Source organism: Apodemus sylvaticus, chromosome 23, assembly GCF_947179515.1.
Source record: "Apodemus sylvaticus chromosome 23, mApoSyl1.1, whole genome shotgun sequence".
NCBI lineage: Eukaryota > Metazoa > Chordata > Mammalia > Rodentia > Muridae > Apodemus > Apodemus sylvaticus.
Window position 1 is genome coordinate 36,833,657 of NC_067494.1, and position 27,223 is coordinate 36,860,879.

The 27,223-nt window shown below is 42.2% G+C and overlaps 1 protein-coding gene across 4 annotated transcripts in view; it reads right to left on the minus strand.

The window, feature by feature from the left end:
- Ipcef1 (interaction protein for cytohesin exchange factors 1) overlaps positions 1-27,223 on the minus strand; it is a 152,403-nt gene that overhangs the window by 60,547 nt on the left and 64,633 nt on the right. For 3 of the 4 annotated variants that reach the window (XM_052169903.1, XM_052169902.1, XM_052169901.1), the window contains exons 4-5: positions 16,797-16,833; positions 15,964-16,133 (exon numbers count right to left, since the gene is read on the minus strand). The exons of the other annotated variant lie outside the window; for it this stretch is intronic. In XM_052169903.1, the coding sequence (XP_052025863.1) occupies positions 15,964-16,133; positions 16,797-16,833 (207 nt within the window). The remainder of the gene's footprint in view (positions 1-15,963; positions 16,134-16,796; positions 16,834-27,223) is intronic. 4 annotated transcript variants of the gene reach the window in all.

Genomic DNA, 27,223 nt, shown 5'->3' on the forward strand with positions numbered 1-27,223 from the left:
TGGCTGGTGACCACATGACACTGTGTAGGTGAGCACCATATTGGAACTGTGGAATTCCTGCAGGGCAGAAAGCCGCCTTCAACCTGATGATAGTAAATCCTACCACCTCGCCCTCCTATGTGAGTTGTACAAGATTCATGATGACAGAACCCAAACGGGTTCATTCATGAGTCTAGGACATTTGCCTTCAGAGTCAGTAGTGGGCTTCCCTCACAGTCCTCTAAAAGTATTATGACCTCCGTTGTTTGCTGATTCACATACAGACAGGAGTCTCTTGAAGGAAGTAACTGTTTTATTTATATATTCTTTATTTATAAGGCAAGTGTCCATTGTGTACAGGAAAGATAAGCAAGTGTGAATGACTTAGTGACAGAACATGGTTTTTTCCCCCTTTGACAATAAAGAAAAGGTTGAAATGAGGTGTGGAAACTGCTTTGTAAGATATTTCAGCATTTTCTAAAAATCACAAGCATAGAATTAGTGCACAGCCCAGCAATTCCACTCCTTTGTATCTACCCCCACCCCAAAATGAAACTTGTGGCCCTGAAAAGATTTACATGCAAATATTTATAGACACATTAGTCATAATAGCTCGAACCAGGAAACAACCTAAATGTCCACCAGCGGGTAACTGAACAACATGGTTTTCTCATCATGATGAGGGGACAGACCTCTGTCAACATTACAAGGAAAGGCACAACTGCCTCATGCTAAGCTGTACACAAGCCCTGAGAATATCACACTGACTGAGATAGCATGTTACTCTGTGTCTCCACTTTTATAAAGTCCATGGAGATAGAAGAGGAGGCAAAGGTATGGGGTTAGAAGTAGGGTTCATGGTAAATGGGCACAAGGAGCCAAACTGGTCCTAAACAACTCACCTACAATGAGCTTATTACAAGGGAACTGAATGGGGTAAGTACTGTGATACAATAAACATCCCTCAATTAAGCTGAATAAAAATGAGATGGAGTAAGAGTTTGGTGCCTCGATCCTGTGAATAAAATCCCTCTTGCATGGTTAGCATACAACTCAGAAGGTGAAATCAAGGTCCCGAGGACCCCACCCACTGAATCTGACTAGTTCAGACTTTCACCAAACACTGAGTTCATGCCCAATAATTATTACAATCTAAAGAGACCTCAAAGCCCTCCACTTCCACAAAACATCTTCTATTTATTCAGCAGTGCCCCTCAGCACCTCTCTCTCTCTCTCTCTCTCTCTCTCTCTCTCTCTCTCTCTCTCTCTCTCTCTCACACACACACACACACACACACACACACACACACAAAACAAAGCCAAAGATATGAACTCAGCTGTCCTTTCCTAGGCTACTGCAGAACAAAGGGGCTGTATTCTTGTAGCACACACATGGAGGCCGGGCTCTCCTAGCACTCACATGTGTGCTGGATTCTCCTAGCCCACACAGACTTGTGACCAGTAATAAAAACCAAACCCCATTTTCTAAACTATAAGCTAGAAATAAACTGAGATTGAAGAGAGATAAGACACAATGAATTGGCATGAGCAGATTTCACAGTGTCACTCTCACAATTAAATACAGACCAAAGGGCAGAGCTACAGAAAGGTGTCGTCTGACCAGAAATCCCCACTTGAGGTCTGTCCTACATACATCTCTGAGACTTCATGCCATAACACGTGGCATGATTTGTATTCACACATGACTATAAAGAACACACATGAAACAGGTACCCGGAAGCCTCTTTTCTAAAAGGCATTGACTCCTCACTGGAGCCCATAACCAAATCATGCCCAAAGCCTGACATCACTTCCTCCATCTTGTCTGTCTCCTTTATCTTAGGACACCTGCCTACCTCTTCAGATTGGAATATCTATCAATGAAGGACTGTCCATCTAACCTATCTCTCAAGACTAAAAGAATAGAGATAAAATTCACCTAAATATTTAGGCACTTTATACTCTAGAAACAGTAGACTTTACAGGAAATATCTGCTTCCTGCCCCCTCCAACCCTCTTATGAGGAAGATTCTCCATAATGATAAGGCTACACCTTAGAGCTGAAGTGACCATGTCCTGAGAACTGCATTGATCCCCTCTAGCTAGGACAGTCATAAGGACTTCTTGGGACCACATTCAGAACCAGAAAGAGGAGACAGTAATGAGCAGACCACGCCTTGCGATGAGCAGACTACACCTTGTGATGACCAGACCACACCTTGTGATGACCAGACCACGCCTTGTTCGGAACTGCTTCATTAAGAATATCCCCTGTCCCCCCCCCCTTTTCCTGTGTTTTGCTATAACTTGTGTCTTTTATTAGTTTAGTGGTGGCTGAACCTACCTTGTGCTAGTTACACCTGAGCTCATCATCAGGGAAAAGTTGAATAAAGTATGGAAGCAAAAAAAAAAAAAAAAAAACCTATAAGTCCTGACATGAATAATATCTTGAGAGTAATTTATAGGACGGTAAGGGAGAACGTGACATGAGTACGATATACAGAGCTTTGAATTTGTGTTCAAAAGGAGAAAATGGGATGTGATTCTTGTTTATACTTGTAAAATGAAGCAATGGGAGAAAGAATCCAAAACAAACAGAGGAAGAGGATGGGGGAGTAATGGAGATGCGCGCCTGGCTATGTGGTTTTGACTTTCAAAATGGGTAAATGATTTATATTTTTAAAAAGTAATCAGAACCAACAACCAAAGAAGACATTCATCAAATTGAAAAGAAATGAGCATGAGGAAAACCTAGGTCCTCTGCATATTTGCTGTGGCTCTGTAAGTTGGTGTTCTTGTGGGACTCCTAGCAGTGGGAGTGGGGACGTCTCTGACTCTTCTGCCTGCTCTTGAGACCCTTTTCCTCCTACTGTGTGACCTTGTCCAGCCTTGATATGAGGGCTTGTGCCTAGTCTTACTCTAATTTCTCAGGCTATGTTCATTTGATAACCCTAGGGGTCCTGCTCTTTTTTTTTTTTAAGGGAAATGGAGGAGGAGTGAATCTGGGGGAGGGAGGAGGGGGAGGACTGGAAAGAGAGGAGAGAGGGGAAACTGTGGTCCGATGAAATGAATGAATTCATAAAAGAATTTGTAAAAGGAAAAAGAAAAGTTGATGACAGATCATATATACTCCTAATAGCCATGACTCCAAGAAGACCTGGAATATAGAATTTTACTGTCCATAGTTAGTGAAATATAGTCTAAGTAGAGATAATGATAGCATTTTTACCAGCAATTTTGCTGTCATGTTTCTATTACTTACTTAGTTTCCACACCTGCAAATGGCTCAGCCTCTACTGCCTTCCTTCCTCTTTCCCTGCAGTGAAGTTGACCCTTGTTCTGATAAGTGACATATCCTCTCCTCCCTTCCAGGATATTGATAATGCCGCAAGCACACTCCATTGTGTAAGCATTACCTGGGTCGGTAGCAGAGAGGGGCCCTGACCAGCCTAGGGGACAACAAGCACCACAGGATACAAGAAAACTTTGGCTTGTTCTTCCCTCTTTCCGCCTCTTCCCCCTCTGTACCTCCCCCCTCCTCTTCCTCCTTGTTCTTCTTGATATAATAAACAGGTCTCACAGTCAATGTGATATATACCTCAGTAATGTGGTTGTGAGAGACAGGTCAGAGCTAACACTGACTGGGCACTAAGCATAAGAAGCAAGGCACCATTTTGGATAAAATGAAGCCCACTCTGTATATCAGAACTCAAGAAGCAGATGACTTTAACCGGCAACACCCAACAGATATGGTTGTAACGCGAAGAAATTGTGCAGGATTCATAAAATTCCAGAATGCAGAACTGGGCCCAGAAATTAGTAATTCTAGCATGAGACAGATCTTCCACTGCCCTGCAAAGAGAGCTGAAAAGCGAGACCAGAAGAATCCAACACGGTGCAGAAGAAAGAACCCCAACTGGAATACGACGTCGGTCTGCAAGCCACTTACCACCTGATCTTAGCCAGGGGATGAGTTCCCTGAAGCACATGTTTCCCAATAAAAAAAAATTAATCAGGCATAACCAGCGTCTTCAAGCTAAATAAAATCAATGTGCATGTATACAATACCATGAGATAGCTTAGACCCTAGAAGGTTAAGAGTTTATCATCATTCAGCCATTATAAAAGGAAAAGGAATCATTCAGAAGGAGAAAGCCAACAACTGACTTATTGACTCAGACTCCTCAGTGAGCCCTGTAACAGCTGTGCTTGTGTCCCAGTTTTCCCTTGTCATTTTTACATCAGATTAGCGGCTGTGAGGGGAAAAAAATTAAATTACTCGGAGCATAATTACGGTTGCAAGCTTGCTAATCTGTTTGTACGTTATTGGGGGTATATTTTATTAAAAATTATTATTGCATTTGGGTGTATATGATTATTATCCTATTAATATAATTAGATTTTGATACCTAGAGAATTTTTTCTTACAGATTCCTAGAGATATATACTCTATACAGAAAACAATTGATAAATGTCTTTGGCTGATTAATAAAAGCCTCAATTTCTTACAGAATTCAGAAACTTCTGGGTGTTAATTCTAAATGTGGACCAAGGTGGTTCCAGAAAATCCCAATGGTTCCAGGCTGCTAAGGGCCCAGCAAGAGAGAGAGAATCGAGGGCTCTGAGGTCGGCAGGTAATGTCTGGACAATGCTCACACAATGTGACTTAGCCTGTCCTTTGGTTCTGACCACCCAGGGAACCCTAGCCAGACTTCCCACTGCCAACACTTGCATTTCTCTGCTAGGAGGGTCTAGCCCCCCGACCCCACACTTCTGACTTGCAGAGGGAGTCACAAAGCAAGACCCTAAAATGGGCTCCTGGCTCATGTCTGAGGAGACTTGGTGCATGAATACTCCAGCCCCTGACACTTGGCATACAAACTCTGGATTGTTTATTTTCCAAAAGCACTGAATTCTCCAGGTCTGTTAGCTTGGGTTACCCACAGCCATCCTCAGCTACCCTCTGCCTTCTCTCATTTGTCATTCCCTCACCAAGGTAGTTGTGGCTCTGGGTTTGTATGTGTTATGTGCATGGATTGAATCAATAATCACCGATGATAAAAATGGTGTCTCTATTAAACGCACACAAAACAACAGTTTGTTTAATATTAACATTGCATTTGGGCATCATAAGTAATATAGCAATGATTTAAGGAATAAAAAAAGGGTGTGTGTAGACTGTATGCAAATGCTACACTGTTTTGAACCTGAGCATTCAAGATTCTTGGTATCCCCGGGGAATCCTAGACCCAGTCTGTGACAAACCACAAAACAACAGCATCTCCTGAATTACTTCCCGCAAGGGCCACTCACACCCAAATCTTCTTGGGGTTCACTTGTGAGAAACCTAAGCCAACCTGTCTTTCCCACAGGATAAATAAATGGATAAACAAACTCCTACTCATAGTGACCATCAACAACATAATCAATTTTATAATCCCTCTTCATTATCACCTTCTAAGGCATACCCACGGATATGGCCTCCTCCCTACCACGGTGTGTCCTACCTGAGAGGGGACTGTGAGGTAGCTGGCATCCCATCCCATGTCTATAAATCATTTCCTGGCCACTCTTTCTCTCCCAATGACATCATGTGATAAGTGAACATATATTTCTCTTACGAAGACTCATTTGAGAAATGTCATTTCCAAGAGCAGTTAGGATAGAACCTTCACAATTTGAAAGATTGGTGGTTGTTCTCTGCGATAAAGAAAAAAACCTCAGCACATGTGCCCTTTCATGAGCTACCCATGGCCAGCCACCTCACCTGCTCTCTTAGAAGCCTGGAACCCCAGAGGAGCTATCCTGGAACCCCAGAGGGGCTATCCTGGAACCCCAGAGGGGCTATCCTTTTCATCAGTGTAGGCTTCTTCAGCAGCATAGCCCAATGAAAGAAAGGTAAGCAAGAAAAATGAAAAGAGAGCCTTGGGAAAACTTGATTGACTCTCATGAACATAGAATAAATACTATCTCTTGATAACTAATCAATTGAATGCGCCATCCATAGTTAAAACCCCAAGAGCAAAACAGTTGCCTATGGGAGAACAATCCAGCCAACAAGGGGATTGAGTAAGAGGGGAGCTAAGGAGACCTCACTGCTAGCTGAGGAGCTATTCATGGCTACTAGGGGAAGCAGAGTCTGTTTCCTTTTAGAATGAGGGCTCTGATGGAGAGACAGACCCATGAGTTTACAGCTAACACAAATGGGACTCAGTACAATATACATAAATGTGTATGTGTGTGTGTGTGGAGAGAGAGAGAGAGAGAGAGAGAGAGAGAGAGATGAAATTAGGGAGGGAGAAATTTAGAAGGAGGAGGGGGAACAAATATAATCAATATATATTGTTTGCCTATATACCATTCTCAAATAATTAACCAAAATATTATATTTAAAACAAAATTTAAGTTAATTCATCTTCCCTTTAAATGTAATAGCAAAAAAAAAGAAGGAACATCATATAAAATTCATATAAAGGTAACCCAGACACAAAAGGTCATACATGGAAACACAGGGACAAAAAAAATGGAACAGAGACTGAAGGAAAGGCCATCCAGAGACTGCCCCACCTTGGGATCCATCCCATATACAGTCACCAAACCCTGACACTGTTGCTGATGCCAAGAACTGCTACAGTAGAGCTGTCCTCTGAGAGTCTCTGCCAACACCTGACTAAGACAAATGCAGAACCAACCATTGGACTGAGAACAGGGTCCCCAATGGAGGAGTTAGGGGAAGAACTGAAGGAGCTGAAGGGGATGGCAACCCCATAGGAAGAAGAACAATATCAACTAACCAGACCCCTCAGAGTTCCCAGGGAACTAAACCACCAACCAAAGAAACACATGGATGGGTCCATGGCTCCCGCTACTTATGTAGCAGAGGAAGGCCTTGTCTGGCATCAGTGGGAGGGGAGGACCTTGGTCCCGTGGAGGCTTGTTGCCCCAGTGTAGGGGGAGGCTAGATCAGTGAGGCGGGAGTGAGTGGGTGGGTAGGGGTGCACCCTCTTAGGGGCAAAAGGGAGGGGGAGAAAGGATTTGAAAAGGGGTGATCTGGAAGGGGGACAACATTTGAAATCTAAATAAATAAAAATAATCAATTTGTTTAAAAAAGATTCATATAAGATTTAAGTGATGGGTATGAATATTAGAGATTTCGGGGCAATAAAAAATAAGGGAAAATAATGAATAGTAATCCTTGAGATATCACAGTTATGAGATAACACATAATCTACCATCACACAATGGATATTAAATCTTCAAGGAGCCTTCCAATCTCCCTAAGCTGTTTTCATGACTATCATTAAGATACTATTGAAGGCCAAGCAGCAGAAACAGCACCTCTGCTTCTAAAAAATGTAGAGTAAACATTTTTTTTTTACTCTACCAATAAGTGCAATGGAGAGATGTTTATCCCGCTCAACCTCAAGGAAATGTGGACCAAAATCACAATGGGATGTTTAGCACCTTGTGCTCATTAAGATGGTAATTACCAGAAAAAAGTAAACCCTGCAAAAGTTCTAGAGACACTATAACCTCTAGGCTCTGTCAGGAGAAGCAGAAAAGAGCAGTGTGCTACAGAAAACTGTTTCTGCAAAAACTAAAAGAATGATTATCCTGTAATCCTGCATATGTGCCCAGAAGAGTTCAAAGCAGAGCCTCAAAGACATAGTTGCAGGTCCTTGTACTAGGGACATTCTGACACGAGATCAAAAGTAAGTGTAGCAAGGGCGTTCATCAACAGACAAAAACAGATAGGTAAACGCAAGATACAGATACAGAAGGATGTCTTTATGAAGAAAAGAAATTGAAACTTGAAGATGTTATGCTTTGTGAAATGAGCCAGCCATCAGATAGATAGATAGATAGATAGATAGATAGATAGATAGATAGATAGATAGATAGATAGATGGATGGATGGATGGATGGATGGATGGATGGATGGATGGATGGATGGATGGATGGATGGATGGATGGATGGATGATGGATGGATGGATGGATAGGTAGATAGGTAGATAGGTAGATGGATGGATGGGTGGGTGGGTGGATAGATGGATGGGTCGATGGATGGATGGATGTGAGAGAGAGAGAGAGAGAGAGAGAGAGAGAGAGAGAGAGAGAGATTTAAAGTATATGACCATATACTTCTATACTTACTGGGCAGCCATACAGTAGTCAAACTCATAGACAGAAAATTCTTTAGTAGTTGCAAGGGACGAGTAGAGAAAATACAGAGAGTGGATTAATGGGTTGAGAGTTTCAGTTTGGCAAGATGAAGAGTTCAGGAGAGGAAGGGTGGGGCGAGCTGCACAATAATGGGAATACATTCAATGCCACTGAAATGCACCCTTTAAAATGCTCTAGACAGTGACGTGTGTGTTTGTGTGTGTGTGTGTGTCTTTCACCTGTACTTACACATATTTCACCAATACTTTAAAACAGTTACTTTTGGATTTTACAGCCAGTATTCTAAAGTCATGATTTGTTTTTTATAGAGAATGTGTGTAGTCACCACAGTAAGTTGGGTAAGATTAAATGTGAGGAGACTTAAGAGAGGATCGTGGGCTGTCTTAATATCTCTTTACCAGGTATCAGGCTTCTGTCTGTGCTTTTGTGTCTCAGAGGAAGAAGCTAGACTCCCAGAGTGGGTGTGTGCAGCATCCGGTGTGACCTGTCCCCTGTCTTTGAGCCTGGGGGGCCATCTTCTTCCACAGCATACCATTTCCTTGTATCCTTTTCTGAAGGCACTGTTTCAAATATTTAATTCTAACCTCAAATTCCGACCCCTTAAATATGCTCCACCTCTAAGTCCTTTTTCCCTTGGATAGAGCTTCCTTTTGAAATACACGGTATAGGAGATTAAACACAGAGCCCAGGGACAAATGAGTTTTTCAGCCAGCCTCTTCATGGAAGCAGCTGGCTCTGTCCCTTAAAGGGGCTCCTTTGAGAGGGATGATATATCTTCAAGGAGAGACTTCTAAAGAGTCCTCACCTCACAGCATAAGTTTTGCTCTCGCAGGCTACTTTTGCCATTCCAGGAAACACACTTATACCACATCAATCTCTGCTCCGACCCCAGGTCACCTGACCTCCTCCTGCAGAGAGCCACTCTGCAAAAGAACACCTGATCCCTTCCAGTCTGTGTACCTGTCCTATGGCTTCATGTGAGTCAGTAGGTATGTTTTCAGGATAGGACACAGTCACCAGGAGGAAACACTTATAGGACCCAAGGGTCCATAGCAAAGTTCTGCACCCTGCAACTACAATACCCAGGCAGGTATATTTTAAAGCAGGCACAAAAGTGCTGTTCATTGTGTGTGTTCCTTCTGTGTCTTTATGGTGCTTTTGATCTGCGTTCAAAGCTCTCAAGTTAGCTCAGAGTTACACACAGATAGTGTTCTTGGTCAGTTTATTACTAGAAAAATGGATGCACAGAGAATTACTTTAATGATGTCTCTGCTGACAAACTCTACACATATATTAATGTATATTAACATTTATAAATATGGATACTGCACATATACATATAAATAAAGTATATATTAGATATATCTCACTTCTTTAAGTAGGTGACCATGGATGTGCTTGTGTTTTCCACCTGGTAGCTTGTCTTTAGGAAAAATCATTCTTCTTTTAGACCCATAGATTGACTTTAAATAAATGAGGTATCATTGTGAGATCACCCGGTCACTAGCTTGTCCTGCATTGCCTTTGTAGAGTGCCCCAACGCTACATCTTCTCTGCTCTAACACAACTATAGGCTGGCATAATGTTTACCAGGTTCATGTCACTAACTGATGCCAGTGTAGAAAAGCTTCAAATCACTGGACTTCAGTTCAGACAATAAATATGGAGTTCAGGCAGATTAGACACCGATAAGTCTCATTGAAATCGGATTTTGTCAGGGAAGATGTGAGAAAAATTTATATAGCTCATTAATAAGTAACATGAAAATTCAAATTAAATTATTTCCCCCAAAATATTGGTGTTTACTACTCTTTATCTTTTACTTTCAGAGTTAGAAATATATTTAAGTTATAGAAATGGGCCAAGAGATGGTGGGGTGGCTCAGCCAGTAAAGGTGTTTGACGGACTCCTGGCAACTTGAATTCAAACCATGGAGCCCTTAAAAAGCTGGAGAGAACCAGTTCCACAGAGTCTTCTGACTCCTATATGCTCTCTGTGGCATGCATCCCAGCCTACACACACATACATGCACATGCATGCACATGCACATACATATATATTCATATATATATTCATATATACATACATACACACATGCACACACATACACACATATGTTCATACACATACATACATGCATACACATACACACAAATACAGATATGCAAATATACACACATACACACAAAAACACATATGCATACACACGCATATACATATACATGCACACATGCACGCACACATATACACTCGAACACATATACATATATACATGCATACGCACATCTACACAAATACACATATACAAATACACATGCATACACATACACACACACATGCACACACATATACACTCACACACACATATATATACACACATGCATACACATACACAAATATATACATATACATACACACACAAATACATACATGCATACACACACATAAATACACTCACACACACACACACACACACACGCATATCCAGTATTCAAATGCACAAAATAACAAATAAAAAATATTCTTTAAAAAGTCACATAAGAAAAGAGTATGTCAATAAAAAGAACATTTTTCAACCTATGGCAATTTCACTAATAATATGTATTTCACCAAAATTATATGCTAAGAGAACGTTGTGCCTGACAGGTATAGGACCAAAGGCAGAGAAGATGCCTTCTTTTCAGGGAGAAACCAAGCCACTTTTTGTTTTTCTTCAGCTGAAAGAACAGCTCTCCATATTTGCCAATCAAGACAGTTCTCTTATCGAGAAATTCTGGCTTTCAAGTAAGATTTTCTTGGAAGGGCCAGTTCTACTCTACCAACTTATTCAAACTTGAATAAGAAAGATGCTCGGGAAACTGCTTCCAAGAAAAGCACCTTCCACATCGAAGCCCCTCTGAGAGCCACACTTCATTCGCGTGCAGCTAGTGAGGATGACATCAGGACACGGTTACCACAGTGTGCTGACATGCAACCATGCTGACAGTGAGGGACAGTCAGGGCCACATTTGTACAGGCAGGTGGGAGCCTCAGAGGACTGGGAACTCTACAGAGTAGGTACTAGCCTAACACTGCCCTGCACACGGCATGGGTGGACCTGAAATTTCCATGAAGCAGGGCCAGGTGGTTTACCCAGCAGCCCCATCGCTTTCCTGAACTGTTGCTGCCCCAATGACATCAATATTGGTTAATTGATTAAAAAGAAAGAAACCCTCAAGTTTCTAGTAATTGGACAAGTAATGGACAATACAAAAAATTAACCAACTGTGCAGCCGAGGATGAGCTGATACAAAACTCTACATTTTACCAGCAAATTCCTTCTCGATTTTCATGTTATTTTCCCAGGCCCTAAAACTTGGAGGTCAGTCTTATTTTAGCCTCAACTGCTTTGTCTCATAGCCAAGGACTCTCCATATGGTGCCTCCCTCCATCAAGGTGCTGCAGTCCTGACTCTCAGTCCGAGAATCCACGTCTGAATGCTTGCATTTTCTGACCAAATCCTAACCAGGTTTCCAATACCGCCCTCCTTCCCAATTAACTGCTGCTAAGCTCATGTTTCCACGTGCCAGTTTCTCTGCCAGCCTGAGAATCTTCTTTAACCCCTTCCTTCCCGGTGGCCCTACCTATTTGTGAACAGTGTAAACAGTCTGAGGTCCGTATTTGCTGGCACAGGTCATCTGTCTGTCCCACAGTCTACAGAAAAGAGCTCAGCTCTGGCGTTGGAATAGCTCGGTGTTGAACCCGGCTCTGCCAGTGACTCCCTAGGAAGCTCTGAGCCAGTTCCTTTAGCTCTTGGCTTTCAGTAAGTTCACTAGTGAGCAATAAAATTGATGACAGGTGGTTGTTATGGAAATTAGACATGTCTATAGTACGAGCGTGGTACAGCTTATATATACTATCTCACCTTTGTTCACATTAGTCCCCAGACTCAGATGCTCACCTACCCCTCTCTTCTACTCCTAAAAGCTTCAAAGCAAGGATGGGAACATCTGTGGGGGGCCTAGTGCCCCACAGGAGTCCTTTCTAGCGAGCCCCCAACCGAATCATATTTTTTAAGAGTAGAAGTGAAAATGCCACTCCTGGGAAATGATTTCCTGTCAAGAAAGATACTTGAACAAAAATCTCATCTCTCAGAATCCTTTAGGCAAAGTAAGTGTCAGCGACTCCTCATTCCTGTTTACTTGAGAAATCAACAAATCTCAATCAAGTACTTATTCAACGCCAGACACTAAAGTACTAAAGATACAAATCCACGATCTTGCTATGTAGGTATAATGACCAATTACAAAAGACAGGAATCTGACACACATTCCGAAGGAAGGATCTCTGCGACAATCAAAATATTATAAAATAATATTAATGGAGGAAGACGAAGAGCTAAGTTTAGGTCTGTAGTAAGTCTACATAGAAGATGTGCAATCAAATTAAAATGTGGCTCTTATGAAGAGGGGAAGGTTTGCTGAAACTGGGCAAGAGAAAAAGCTTACAGGAGCAGAGCCTTTCTGAGCAGGGAATCTATACAGACAAATTGCACATAGAATCAGAACACATCAGTAGAAATCAAAGGTTCCATAGCTAAGGCTTGGGTTAGGATGTGGAGTGTGCAGAAAGAAGAAAAAGATACCCATTAAGATGATACCCCAAAGTGGGTTTGAACTTCACCCCAAGAGCATGGGAAAGTGAGAGTATAGAGTTTAATTCCAGGTTTTTCAATAGATGAGTTTTTGTGGCTATTAAACGTATGCACAGTGCCGTAAGAAGAGGCGTGCGGTTACTTGTGCTCTGACACATTCCAAGCCAACAAAATGCTATGTGAAAAATGATTAATGACCTTTCCTCAGGAAGTCTGGATAGGGGTGTTGGGAGAAGCAATGTGAGCAGAAGGGGGTAAGTCCCCCACTCATTGCTGCGTACCAACAACAGAAAGGCGGGGAGGGGAGGGTGACAAGGTCCCTGTGCAATAAAGACAGCAACAGGGATGAGCAAAGGGATCTGATCGGGTAGCCTGAACATTCAAAGCAGAACTACCGCTCATACAGATGATCTCTCCATCCCCCCCTTTGCAAACGGAGTAATATGATATCACTTATCCTGGTCCTCAGAAAAATTTAGTATGGCATGTCATAATCAGGAATTAAAGGAGCCTGGACAAGGAAGCAGTTTTTATTCATTTCTTTCATGTATGACTTCAGTAGTTTATACTAGGTTTCAATCCTACCATCTTTTAAAGTATGCCTCTGAGGTCTATATCTTCCTGTCTATATCTCGGTCTGTCTCTACCTCCCTCTGTGTCTCTGTCTCTCTGTTTATGCCTTTCATTGTTTATTTCTGTCTATCTCATCTCCCTCTACCTCTTTGTCTCTATCTCTGTCTTTGTCTCTGTCTATGTATCTGCCTATCTCTGTCTCTCTGTTTCTGTCTCTATGTCTCTTCTCTACCTATCTCTATCTATCTCTGTCTCTGTCTCCGTCTCCCTCCAGAGATTGTGCCCTGGACATCACAACGCTAGGCAAGCACTTGACCACTGAGGTATATCCTCAGACATTTTGTATTTCTCTTTCATTGTGAGACAGTGATTCACTAAATGGACAAGACTGTCTTTGAACTCACTCTGTAGACCAGGCAGGCTTTGTACTTGCAATCCTCCTGCCTCAGCCTCTTGAGTGGCTAAGTCTATAATCCTATACCAACATACCCAGGTAAAGACTGTCTTGAAGGCTAGATAAGAGCCTGCATGCAAAATAGAACACCCCTTGGCATACAGTAGCTGTTCCATGGGATAGACCATCATATGATATACAAAGTCACAAAGCACAGGGGTGGCCCTCTAAGAAGAATAAGGAATAGACTGATAATTAAAACTTCATTGAGGTCTACCTATAACAAACATACAATTAAGATGTCAGGAATGACTATTTAAAAGAGAGAGAGAGAGAGAGAGAGAGAGAGAGAGAGAGAGAGAGAGAGAGAGAGAGAGAGCAAAAGAACATGGGAAGTCCTCTGTGGAAAACTCTTCTGTACACCATTTATAATCCTCTATCTCCCTGGCCAGCCAACAGCAAGCTTATTCTCAAGCTAATGCTACTAATTTAATGGTACTAAAATGCATGACCAGCATCCCAAAGCTTGCTTTCTGCCCCTAATGAAAGAGCACAGGCATGGGACGCCCACAGGCATCTAAGACTCCATCTTCTCCCCACTCCTTAGCCTTAGCCAACATGGCTGCTCCATTCAGAAGCATGAGATTCCTCATGTCTAAGATTAGGAAGGTCTGAAACCTAAAAGTAACCTGTTTTACTCTCCTCAGAGGAACAGAAGCTGAAGAAGCCAAATGAGTCAAGTCGTAATTGTGTTGGTCCAGAGAAGACATCTTCACATTCTAAGACAGGGACGGTGCCCTCTGTCCAAATGATGGGAGAGAGAAGCTAAATGGCCTGCTTACTTCTGAGACCTGTTATGTCCCATAGATGCAGCATGTTCCAACACCCAAACTACCCCACAGGCTCAAGAAATCCCCCAGTGCTATTTTTAGGACCACTCAGATCAGCTTGTCTTAAGGAGGTGACAATCACTCCGGGATAACTACCCAAATGCCATAGCCTAGAATAATAGGAAACGGAAGCTAGAGGGATGGCTCAGTAGATAAAGGTACTTGTGGCCAAGGGCTGACCACTTGAGTTAGATCCCTGGGACCCACACTATAGAAACAATTCCTTATTGTAAGTTGTCCTGTGCCTTCCACACATGAGTGGTGACACACATACATACCCAAACATACACACACACACACACACACACACAAAATAAATAAATAAATAAATAAATGTAATTCAAAAATTAAAATAATAGGAAACACAAAATACTTATGTTAACCTTAATTTTCCTTAAGAATGAAGTTGTATTTGTTTAGAAATCTACCCAGTCCTGGTTTGGCTTCACTTAGCACTGATCCCTTAAATGGCTTAACAGAGCTTCTTTATTGGTCTTTCTTCTATAACAAAGGGACCCTAGTTCTCCAAGATTGGTAATGGGTTCCCATTCCCCAGAGTCAGTGACAGATCTACCTTGCAAAGCTCTACAGAGTGTTCAACAACACGAACATCCCTCTCAGAATGTCTCCAGACGCAAAAGACAATACAGTAACTTCATTTCCAGCTCTTTCTCTAAGGCCAAACCATAAAGCTCGCCCCAGCAGCCTGTGCCCATCACAGGATAAGTTCAGCAACTACCTCAGTGAGTGTTGCTCTCACAATACTGGGACAGGAATGTCACCGTGGAACAATAGCACAATCTACACAAGACTGGCATACAGGTTAGCCATCCCAAACCAACCGATCTCACAAAGGTCAGGAGCAGAGAAGTTAGTGGGAGAAAGGATGGAGATCACTTCCCTGAGCTGATGGATTTATATCCTCAATAGAGGGCAAAGCTGAGTCCAACAGACCTTAGCAATGCAAACTTCCCACGGCAAATGACATCCAGACAGATCCTGGAACTATTAGGATCTCACAGAATAATAAAATCAGGGGAACTGGAGGGCTCTTTCCTTAAGCAAGGATATATTTAGGGCCCCTTTTCTTCCTCTCCAGTCAGAATAATGAAGCCAGATGGCTTCTCCCAAACAGCACAGCTCACTAACCTACATGGTTCCTGGGGCAGAAATGAATCCTCTAACAAATCTGCTGATTTGCTCTGTTCCAACTCCGAGAGAATCCTTCCCCATGGGGAGCGCCTGGCCAGGACTCTGGAAGCCCTGCTTTGGTAACCAGGCTAGGGCAGGAGGAGGAGGGGTCACTCACCATTTGATTGCTATACCAGTACAGCGACGACCCCTTCAGCACCACCCAGAACTTTTTCCATTTGTTGCTTAGGAAAGTTCCCTTTTCCTTTTTCTTGTACAGCCAACCCTGGCAGTCAGCGTGCCCCAGATCTTTACAGGATATCCTTCTCCGACTCATGGTGAAAAACCCTGCAAGAGTTACATGGGCAGGTGAGTGGGACCCGGACTCAGGTGGCAAAAAAAAAAAAAAAAAAAAAAAAAAAAAAAGGCAAGTTTTAGTTGTGGCACAGAAAGGACTGGACATTTTCATTCATGCAAAGTGAATATAAAAAAAAAATCATGTATTTGTTCTATTTTTAAACCTCCATTCGGTGCCTAGAAAACCAGGGCAAAGAGACTTTATATGCAAGCATGAATCTGAGAACCTCAGTCAAAGAGAGTAAGTTGAAAACATTAGACTCTCATGCTGGAAGCCACATTGTGGTGGACACACACGGGTCCTTCCCACAATAACAGAGGCAGTTATGCAATAGGTACGGAAGGGTTAAAGCCCACCTAGGAACACGGTCACTTCCCAGACTCCGTGCCAGCTTCTCTAAGCTCCGTGGACAGAGCGCGAGGAAACTGGTCCAAATGAACAGTGTGCCATTCTTTCTTAAAAAATCAATCCAAAAGCAACCCCCCAAAAATTAATCTGGCACCCATCTCCTGATATTAAGATTCAGACAGTCCAGAATCTGATCCCCCCCCCCACCTCACCCCACCCCAAGAAGGCATCCAGGAGAAAGAAAGAAAAAAAATCACACTAACACAGACAAGAAAGGAATAAAGGAACAAAAGGAATCGAATTACCTTGAGTTTTCTTCCTGGGCTTCTGACGCAAGGGGACCTGCGGGAAATGCAGGAAGGAAAGAAAAGAGGAAATTTCTGATTGTGTTGTAACATTTGTAAAGAGAGAAGGAGGGAGGGGGTGGCAGTGTTTATGAGCGGAGTGGATTCTAAAAAAAAAAAAAAAGCCTCTCCAAGCGGAGCTCAAGGGGCGCTCCCAGCTGAGGCACAAAATGTGCTAATTAGAATCGATATACATTGAGCTGAACCTGGAGAAGAGTAACAGGCATTTATCTGTAACGCTTCCTGTTTCCTCCCACAAGCAGCTCTTGCTGCTACTTAGGTTAGGATGGTGCTGGGTTTGTTGAAGTTTTAAAACATCACGAAATACATTACAAGAAGCAGTATCTTTTCTTTTTCCTCTTATTTTCTGAATAATATCCATTGTTTAAGTAAAACCGGAGAATACTTGTTTCCATCTCAAAGTAGTAAACGCTCACATCACACTAACTTCGTGGTCTTGCTAATGTGCAGGATTCTTACCTAAACCACGGGAATTAAATAGCCCTGGGAATTTCAATCCCTTATCTCTTCTTGTGCGACCTGAGGGATTCTAAAGCCTCCCAATGGAGAATTTATTTGCAGTCTAATATACATATCTCATTCTATCTTTATCTCTGAATATTTCTCACACTTCTTATAGAAGATAAATATTCAACTATTCAAATGAGACACGAAGATTTAGACAAAATACACACATTTATCACAGCACATTTTCATCAAGTCATGTGAGATCAGATTCTAAAAAACACTGGGAATTCCAAAGGAAAAAATATGCTTGCAAATGCCTCTCCTGCTCTGTGTCTGTCTGTCTGTCTGTCTGCGTGTATGTGTACAGCTATTAGACAGAATTTTAACTTTAAAAAACTTCATTTTCTTCCACGGCAGCTAAGCTGAAATTCTTCACGTTTAAATAGATTTCATTTATGTTAACAAGCAGAGACATTTTAAATTTTTAAGCATGCAATTAAAACCATGTTCTAAAAGTTGGTGAGTAATTTCATAAAATTTATGGTTCTTTGGATGCATCTGGCTATTAGTCCATATATCTAACTACTAACGAATGGCATTTGTGGCTCTGCTATATGTTTGACAAGGGAATATGATCTGTAATGGAATGGGATAGAACTTTTAAAGTCACAGGCCAAGATTTAACAAGGAAAATTCACTCAATATTACCCAAGGAAAAGTCACTTTAAACCCATAAATATGTATGTATGTATGTGTGTGTGTGCATGCATATATATGTGTGTATGTATGATTTCTAATCTCATAAGTCTCAAGCATATCTGCCAGGATTTATTTGTGAAGATATTCTGATAACTAAGAATCCTGTTTCTATAAATAACCATATATCAATGCATCATGGGGCATACAAAGACAAGCAACCACTTAATAAAGAAAACCCATCCTTTTAGAATAAGGATGGCGTTCATTTCCCTCAGCAGGAAACTTGGAGTCAAGGTTAAATTGTGTTTCTTCATGGAGACAAGAGGAGGGCAATGGAGGGTTGGCTTTTTGTTTTATAAACACCTTTTCTTCCCTTGGATTATTGATTGATCTCTTTGAAGGTAGTTTTTAAATAGATTCTACATGTGTCAATCATGGCATGCTAATCAAGTCTAAACATACTATCATGGTAAGGAGCTCCATCTACCTTTCCTTTCCCAAATATTTCCCACACTACCAACTTCTTGGTCTAAGATTCCCCTACTATTCCTTAGTCTGGGCTTATTTTTTATTTTTTATTTTTATTTTTACACCACTATCCTGGGATCGGGAAATCCAATTAGTACCCGCTGGTTACACAATATTGTCCAAATAGAGATCTGGGACTGAAGACATGGATAATAAGTGAACTTCATCGTCAATAAGACTTAGGGAATCTGGGATCCTAAAAGGCAAACCAAGTTACTAAGAACCAGGGCTGTGGGAGAAGGCAGAGACGTCCAAGCTGATTCCTAGAAGGCTGGAAGCCCAGGTAAACAAGATGAAACTACTACGTTGTTTCAAACAGCAACTGCAGCTTTTAAAAAGAAGCCCCAAGTAGGACACAATGCCTGGGAAACCACTTTGAAGTCTGGAAGGGAAGAACAGGAGTGGTTTTGCAATCGTGGGCTCCTGAAGCATGGAACAGGGAACTGAGTTTCCAGTCATCCTGCAATGGCTCCCAGTGACACTGCTGGCCCTTCAGCTCCACCATCAAGCCTAAGATGGTTTCCAGGAAAATCCAAGTCAAAAATGGGTCTTCGTGTCTCCTAAAATCAGCCCTAGGACTACAACTAGATTCTTGCACTGAGTCTGGGTTGAGAGCTGGATATCCATCCACATCTGGTCAACAGTCTCCTGAGCAGTGTTCCATCACTCCACACAAGCTCTTTGCCTAACTGCTGTGTTTCCCCTGGCCAGAAACACGCTGCACCTTAGAGAAATAGCAAACTAGTGACAGTTTCGGTTTCACTTGTGAAGATGAAACCCCCAACTGCTCTACAAGAAGGAATGAAAACAACCTTTGAGAGCCTTACAGCGTCTAAGACACATTTTCCTTCTCACAACAGGAAGTGGAACCCATGAACTAGTCAGTTTCAAAACCTTCATGTGGCTTTCTCACTGGGTAGGTTGAAAACACTGACAGGCACTTGGTCGATTTGTGAGACCATTTCGACCTTCACAGACGTTGAAAGTTTAATAAGCTATTTCTCCCAACCTATTTTCTTCCTGTTTGAATGACATAGAGAAAACTAACATCTTATTCTAATAAATAAATACGTTTTATCTAAAACAGATCTAAAAATTGGGGGCAATTCTCAAGGAAAATATATCCATAGTTTTTAATTGAAGAAGAGTGGCCTTTCCTTTTGGCCTGGGAAAGATGGCTCAAGTGTCTCATTTGAGGGCTGAGGAGGTGGCTCGGTCAGTAAGATGCTTGCTGCACATGTATGAGGATCTCAGATGCCTAGAAACCATGTTTAAAATCCAGATGTGGTGATGTTGAGAGACACCAACTCAAGATTTTTACATAGTGCAACTTAGAAAAAAAACGTCAACCTTAAGATAGCATTCCCCACCCCGACTTCAAAGCCTAGAACTTCCCTGGGCTTCAAGGACTAGCACCTGGGTGTTAAGGACTAGCGCCCCATCCCCTCTCAAAGTAACTGTGTTTGTCCAAGATAACCTATAACCTTCCGCTGAGCCCTAAATTGCCGCTGATCTCCCCATTCCTTATGACATAGATCACTGCCTGAGCTTCCCCTCCCCTTTTTCTTTATAGTCGTCTTAAAAAAAAAACCCAGCTGCAGCTGCACGGGGTCAAACTCCTGTGTCCCTGTGCAGGACATGAGAGGGGCCCCAATGCACTGGAGAATTAAACCAGTGTTTAATTCAAGAACGGTCTCTCGTGAATTTTTTGGGGTGTCGTCCTATCCCGAGACTTGAGTGAGGATTTCCCAGGATTCGGGAGTCTCTCAATGCGATTGTAATGCCAGCATCAGGGAGGCAGAGGCATGCAGATCCCTGGAACTCGTTAGCCAGCCAGACTACTCTACTCTGTGAGCCTCAGGACAATGAGGGACTCACATAACAAGACTATGGTTCCTCAAGAGTAAAGCCCAAGGTTGACCTTTGAACCCTCCCCCACATACACAATGATCCTAGTCGTTAGCAAAACTTACATAATTTATGTGTTGATATTCTAGTTTCATTTCTGTGAAACACCGTGGGCAAAAAGCAACTTAAGGGAGAAGGGTTTATATTAACTTATCATTCCAGCTTTAAGCCATTACTACTGAGGAAGTCACAACTGTGGAAACTTGAAGCAACTGATCACAGTCAAGAGTAGAAAGAAAGAAATGCATTTATGCCCACTTGCGTCCTTGTGCTCAGCTCTCTCTTACATAGTCCGCGACTCCCTGCCTAGGGGATGGTGCTGCCCACGGTGGGCTGGGTCATTCTCCATCAGTTCACTTAAGGCAATTCCTCACATATAAGCTCCTGGACAGCCCAAAGTAGACAATCCCTGATTGAGATTCTCCTCCCAGATGATTCTAGATTGTACTCAGCTGACCATTAAAGATGACTGCTACAGTGGACAAACAGTTCTTCATTCGAGGGAACACTGGATTATCTGTGGTACTGGATTCTCACATGCCTGGCAGTAAAAACTACCATTACTTACTTACCAACTAAATGACAAAATCTCTGAATTTGGGATTCTCCCCGCATACTTGACATTTCCATGTGTGTATTTCTGTATTGTTGGAAAGCTAAATTCAACTTTTTAAAGGGAATTGTAAGGTGTTTGGTTCATAAAAATCTACCTGTGATAATACACTTAAAACCTTGCTGAACTTTGTCAGAAAACTAACCACTTAAACATTTATGTAACACCAAAATGTGGATTGAAAATCTCTGGTAGTGAATGAAGAAGACAGGTAGTGGGAGTCTAAGCTGGTTTATGATCACCTGGAAAGGCTATATCATGGCAAAGGCTGGGGATAAGAACCTGGGGGAAGACTAATACATAAACAAGGAAGGAGTTCAAAAAAATAAAAAGCCTCTGAGGAAAACTGAACAGGGATACCAGGAAACCTGAGCAGGGATACAGGTACCAAGTCAAAGTCAGGAGAGGAGTGTCATGGGTATGAGGGAGAGACTCCAGAAAGACCCAGAGAAAGGTGGGCCCAAGCCATCAAATTGTGTTGCTTGACAGGAAAAGGTTCATTAGAGAATTATTTTTTTCATCGTCATGACAAACTACCTATTAAGGGCTTATTTGGGCCCACAGTTTCAGGAAATACATCATCATGGAGAAGGTGCCATGGCTAAGTCTGAGGCAGCAGAAACTTGAAACTGTCACTTTAGACCAGGAAGCAAAGACCCAGGACGGGAAGCAGGCTATCGCCCTCAAGGCTCCCCCTAGTGGCCTTTCTCATGAAGTTAGGCCTTGTCTCTCAAGGGTTCTACAGCTTCACCAAACTGTGACCCCACCTGGGGACCATATGTTCCAGCACACCAGCCTGTGGGACGCACTTCCGATTTAGACCATTACAGGAATCTTGACTATCTCACCCCTATACTGTTTGGAACCACAAGACAAATTCCAGAAGGTTCCAGGAGGAGTGGGGATGAAGAAGCTATACACAGAATTGATGACTTCTGCAGGAAAGAGGGCAGTGATCTTACGTGGAAGATTCAAGGCCAGAGAATGGATAAAGCCGCATGCTTTCTGCTCAAGCCACGCCTTCTGCTAAACAAGTGATGTATATTTGACACACGTTAACAGCACTGTATGGGATACTCCAGCTACACCATCTGCTGGATTACTGAGTGTCATTCCATTCTCCCTTTCTTATTTTTGAGAATTTTTAAGAAAGTAAGATATACATACTGCTGTCTTCCCAAGTTTCCCCTCGTCTGCTTCCTCGGTCGCTCCAGCTTCCTCTGTCCTGAGCATGTTTTCGTTCCCACATACAATTTAGTATCTCTTGTAGTGAGAGTTAAACGACAGTGCTGAGGCAGACATTTTTCATTAAACATTTGATATTTTTTTCCATGCTGATGCCTATACCTAAAAATCATTGTCAGTGTGACAGTGAAGAGAGATTCTGTGACTTCCTTATCCAACTGGTTCATCATGAGTGTGTCCATTCTTACAGTTTGTGCTATCAGCTATAAATTTGCAATTAACCACTCTACGTGACCCCCATCCTATGTATATATACATGTTACTCTGGGCTTGGTATTAATTTGAAGTAAAGTTGCATGGTAATAGTAAACGTGTGTCTTCAAGTATTCAGTTATCTTCAAATTGCTCTCAGAGTGCCCAATTACAATCCCTCATGAGGCAAAGAAGTTTTTAAACATCTTTATTTATCAATTTTTTTATTTGTGTGTGGACATACACGCAGTGTCCATTATTGATTTTATCTCATACGCTGAGCTCTCTATTTTAAGAAGTATATCTCCTTTCTTAATATTGCTAAATAATTTCAAGACCCATTTATACTTTTCCTTTGGGAGCATGGTTTTTGAAGGACTCTAAAACATTTTTTAAAAAGAAAAAAAAAAGATTTTTAGAATCCTATCCTTGGTTTGTTTGTAGGAATTTAAAACTCTTAACTGAAATGATAATCTCCTTTTTTATTATATATCCTATATTTACTGAAACTATTTTTAATGTGTTTTGAAATTTTTTTTTCTTTTTTTCTTTTTTTTTTTTTTTTTTTTTTTTTTTTTTTTTTTTTTAGTGTAGACAGCTACAACAGAAAACAACAGACTAGGACGCTTACAAAAAACAAAAAACAAAAAAAAAGAATGTCCTAGAAGCTGGGATATCTAGGCAAGGTCAAGTTGCTAATGACCTCTTCCTAAACCGCAGACATCCGTGATCTTAATATGTCCTCACATGGCCAATAAGAAATTCCTGTTCACCAGATAAGGTCACAACTGCCATTCATGAGGACACCACCCTCATGACCTATGACCTCTCAACACATCTGTTAACAGCATCCCGTCTTGAATTGAATTAGAACTTCTGAATAGATGTGACAAGGAGAAGATACACACATGCTATCCAATTACAAGACTGATATTTATATAAAAGTCTTCTTCCTCTTCTCATCTTTCCTGTCCCCATCTCTTATCTTCCTCTCCAGTAGTTTGCAGATTGCCTCAACTTAACAAGAGCTCACCCTATAATCTCGCTGGAAATGCACATGAATCTTTCACACCCAGACACTCATCCAGTCGACTATCCTCTTTAGTTCCTGTTTCTGAGCGTGCCTGGGTTTCCTTCCTCCCTATGATGGCCAAATGTGTAACTGTGGGTACTGGTTTGGCAACTATATTCTCCTTTTTTTCTCTCCACAGCCCTTTTCATACACGGGGAGTTTGTCATTGTCACCAGTGAGTAGACCTTCCTTCCCTTTACTGACACTTTTTCTCCCCCTCTGAACCTGCCATCAAATGCAAACATTTTTCAGATCACCAAACAAGAACCCATCAAGCCCTTGGTTTCAGTAACTCCACTGCTTTTCAGGTTTGATTTTCAGAGGTGAAGAGCAGGCGTTTTGACCCTAACTATAACTTCTTGTCCTTCTGTTTCTCTTTGCCTATCATTGATGCTTACTTGAAGAATTCTAGAATGTTGCCAAGTGTGAACTCACAGTCATGTGCTTAGATGGAAGACATATACTTCAGTTAAAGTAATCCACCCTCAAAATTACAATTAAAATGTCAACCTAATGTCTCTTCTTCCGAATATACCAACAAATATCTCCTAAATTATTATTATTATTAAATTAAAATCTCACTATTATTGTTTTTCTCTACTCTATAGAAGTCTTGGGTGCTTTAACAGCTCATCTCTGTAAAGGTCTTTCCTTCTGTGCTGTCCCTGATTAACAGACTCTTCTGAGACACTGTCAAATGTCACTTCCTTTTTTCTCTCTCTCTCTGTATAGCCCTGGCTGTCCTGGAACTCACTCTGTAGACCAAGCTTGCCTCAAACTCAGAAATCCGCCTGCCTCTGCCTCCCAGAGTGCTGGGATTAAAGGCATGCGCCACCACTGCCTGACCAAATGTCACTTCTATGTGGAACCTTCTCTGGCTACAGAAGTCAGTTAATTAGCTCCTGTATAGTTCTTAACTTCTCTCAGTCTTCTGTATTCGTAGTCATTGGAACTGTCGTTTCGTGTTACCTGTCAAGGTCCTGGCATGTCCCGGTCCACCCTTTTATTCACAGATGAGGAACTTCACCATTGTGGTTAACACCGAGATCACTTATAACTAGTGGGTCAGACCAAATTCTTTGTTGAACGCTGTGTTACTTCACTTCAGTGTCCAATCTTGTTGGCATGTGCTGCCGATGCCTGTGAAGTGACTATCATGATTTCAACGGTTAGCACCCTGTGTGGCTCACAGTGACGGATGTGTTGTAGTAACACGGCCCACCCAAGGCTCATCGCAGAGCTGTGAATCATTTCTGTGCCCTTCTCTTCATCCCACACATGTGCTCCATCTCTGCCCTGACCAGATCGCCTCGCAGTGTCTGTGTAGTCTCTCGTCCGCACTCAGTTCCAGCACTGCTGCCTTTGTCACACTCTTGTTCTAGCATAAACTTACAACACCTCATACGCCGTCTCACCGCCTACAGTGTAGACCTTGGACAGTCTGAGTAACATTCCGCTACGGCTCTACTTCAAATACTTCAGCTCATAATTGGCTCTTGGCAGTCAGACCGAGCCTCTGGCTGAGACTTCAGGACAGAACTCAGGTTCCTGCATACATCTTTAACTCAGTGTCTAGTACCTAGCCCAGTGTCTGACACACAGTAATCAAAACACCATGTCTTGTGTCTGGTTTTGCTTCCTATAATGGCTGTAGTGGGGGAGGGTATGTATTCCCATGTTCCTGCCACTGGGTAATTTGACAAACATCTGGAAAGCCTCCTGCTGCTGGATTACTCTGGGCTGCAAAATGCTTTCTTATGAGGGAAGCACTGGTGATGGTGGGTAACCTAAAAGTTACTCTAGTACATTTCTCTGTCCAGAATTAATAGGGGAAATGCCTCCCTGACATTAACAGGTGGGACACTTCAGCTCACCTGGAGAATGGCCTCAGTTTCTTCTTGAGAGTAAAGTGGACTTGTGTTATACACAGCTCTAGCTTTACCCAACATACTATTTTCTCAAATAAATAAATTAAATCACAGTGCCTTTTACAGCATGTCTCAACTGTCTTGTGAACCCAAGACAATCTGCTGTGATGGGTGGCACAGGACAAATGTTTCCTGTCAATAGAGCAAGCCCCTCCCACCATACCCATGAACCTATCTCTGGTGGTCCTTGAGACTTTCCCAAATGAGGCTCTGTGGAAACCGGGGATCTAACCTGTGTGTGAGACTCATACAGGGCAGTACTGACTCTCTTACGCTCTCAGCCAGGGTTTATGCTGACATCACTTACAAGACAAAACTACCAATTTGGTTTCACCTCCTTTCACGAGATCATGTGAAACTAAACGCCTTACTTCACCCCTAAGTACTACCACTTCCCTGGGGCTTACACGGCATGCAGCCTGGAGAAAGGAGGTATCTCACAGGTTTCCTAAAGACAGGAGTCTGAGGATACTGACTGCCATAATCATATTAAACACTAGGCAATAAAGGCTTTATGAGCAGTGGGCCAATACAGAGTCTCTTCTGAAGCCACACAGGAAGTAGCACTGGAGAGGAACGCCCACACACATGCCACAGCTGAGTCCAGACAGCATTAAAGAAAATAACACCACCATAGTACCAGACATAATGACCACTGGAACATGGGCACCCAAGCCCAGGGCTCGACATCACCACCCCTGGAACAAAGGAGCCATGACCTGCTTACGTAGACTTTGTTTCAAGAGAAACCTTTTGCCTGACATTTTATCTTCAGGCGGTATTCAGTGAAGAAACACTATTTAAAATAAGTCTCTAGGAAACATGGTCATAAAGCTTTGATCTGAGTTGATTTTAGTGTTTCTTCTCCACAAGAGCCATCTTGGAAAGGAAGACAGTTTTGGAGCCTTAGGTAAAAGAGGAATCAGGCCTGTCTCATCTCAAAGGGTTCACAAAAAAAAACAAATGTCGCTGAAATGATCTAAAACTAGAGAATTTCTAATCACCTCTTAAAGAATAACCCATGATTCACTGATTGATGATTGATTGATTGATGGCATATGGATGCCAAGGAACACAGAATTCTTAGACATGTTAAACATCTCTCAAGAAGCAATGACCCAGATCCTTAATAATTTCTTCAGAGCAGTCTATAAGCGGCGGCTCTTTGTTTATTCAATAATCACTTAGTAGAAAATGTTTCGTTGCCAAGGACTCATGGCCAAACATGCTCTCAGACAGTTTCCCGTTGGGCATGGGAGAAAGGTGATTAGAGGCTAGGAAGATGGCCCACTTGGTAAAATGATTTCTACACAAGCATGGAGACCTGAGTTTGATCCCCAGCACCCATATAAAAAAGTCAGGCATGGAGAGTCACGCATCTGTTGTTGGAGAGCAAGGGACATGGAGATAGGAAGGTCTTCTGGGACTTACTGGGCATCTGCTCTACCCCAGTATGGGGAGTTTCCAGTGAGAGTCCCTGTCTCAAAAACTAAAATGTAATACAACTGAGGAAGACACCTGATCTTGGGGTCTGGCCTCCAGAGGCACACACACACACACACACACACACACACACGCACATATACACATGCATATACACTCACACTCACACACACACACACTTACATTCTCACACACACACACACATATACACATGCATACACACTCACACACACACACTTACATTCTCACACACACATACATATATGCACTGTACACACACACACACACTCAC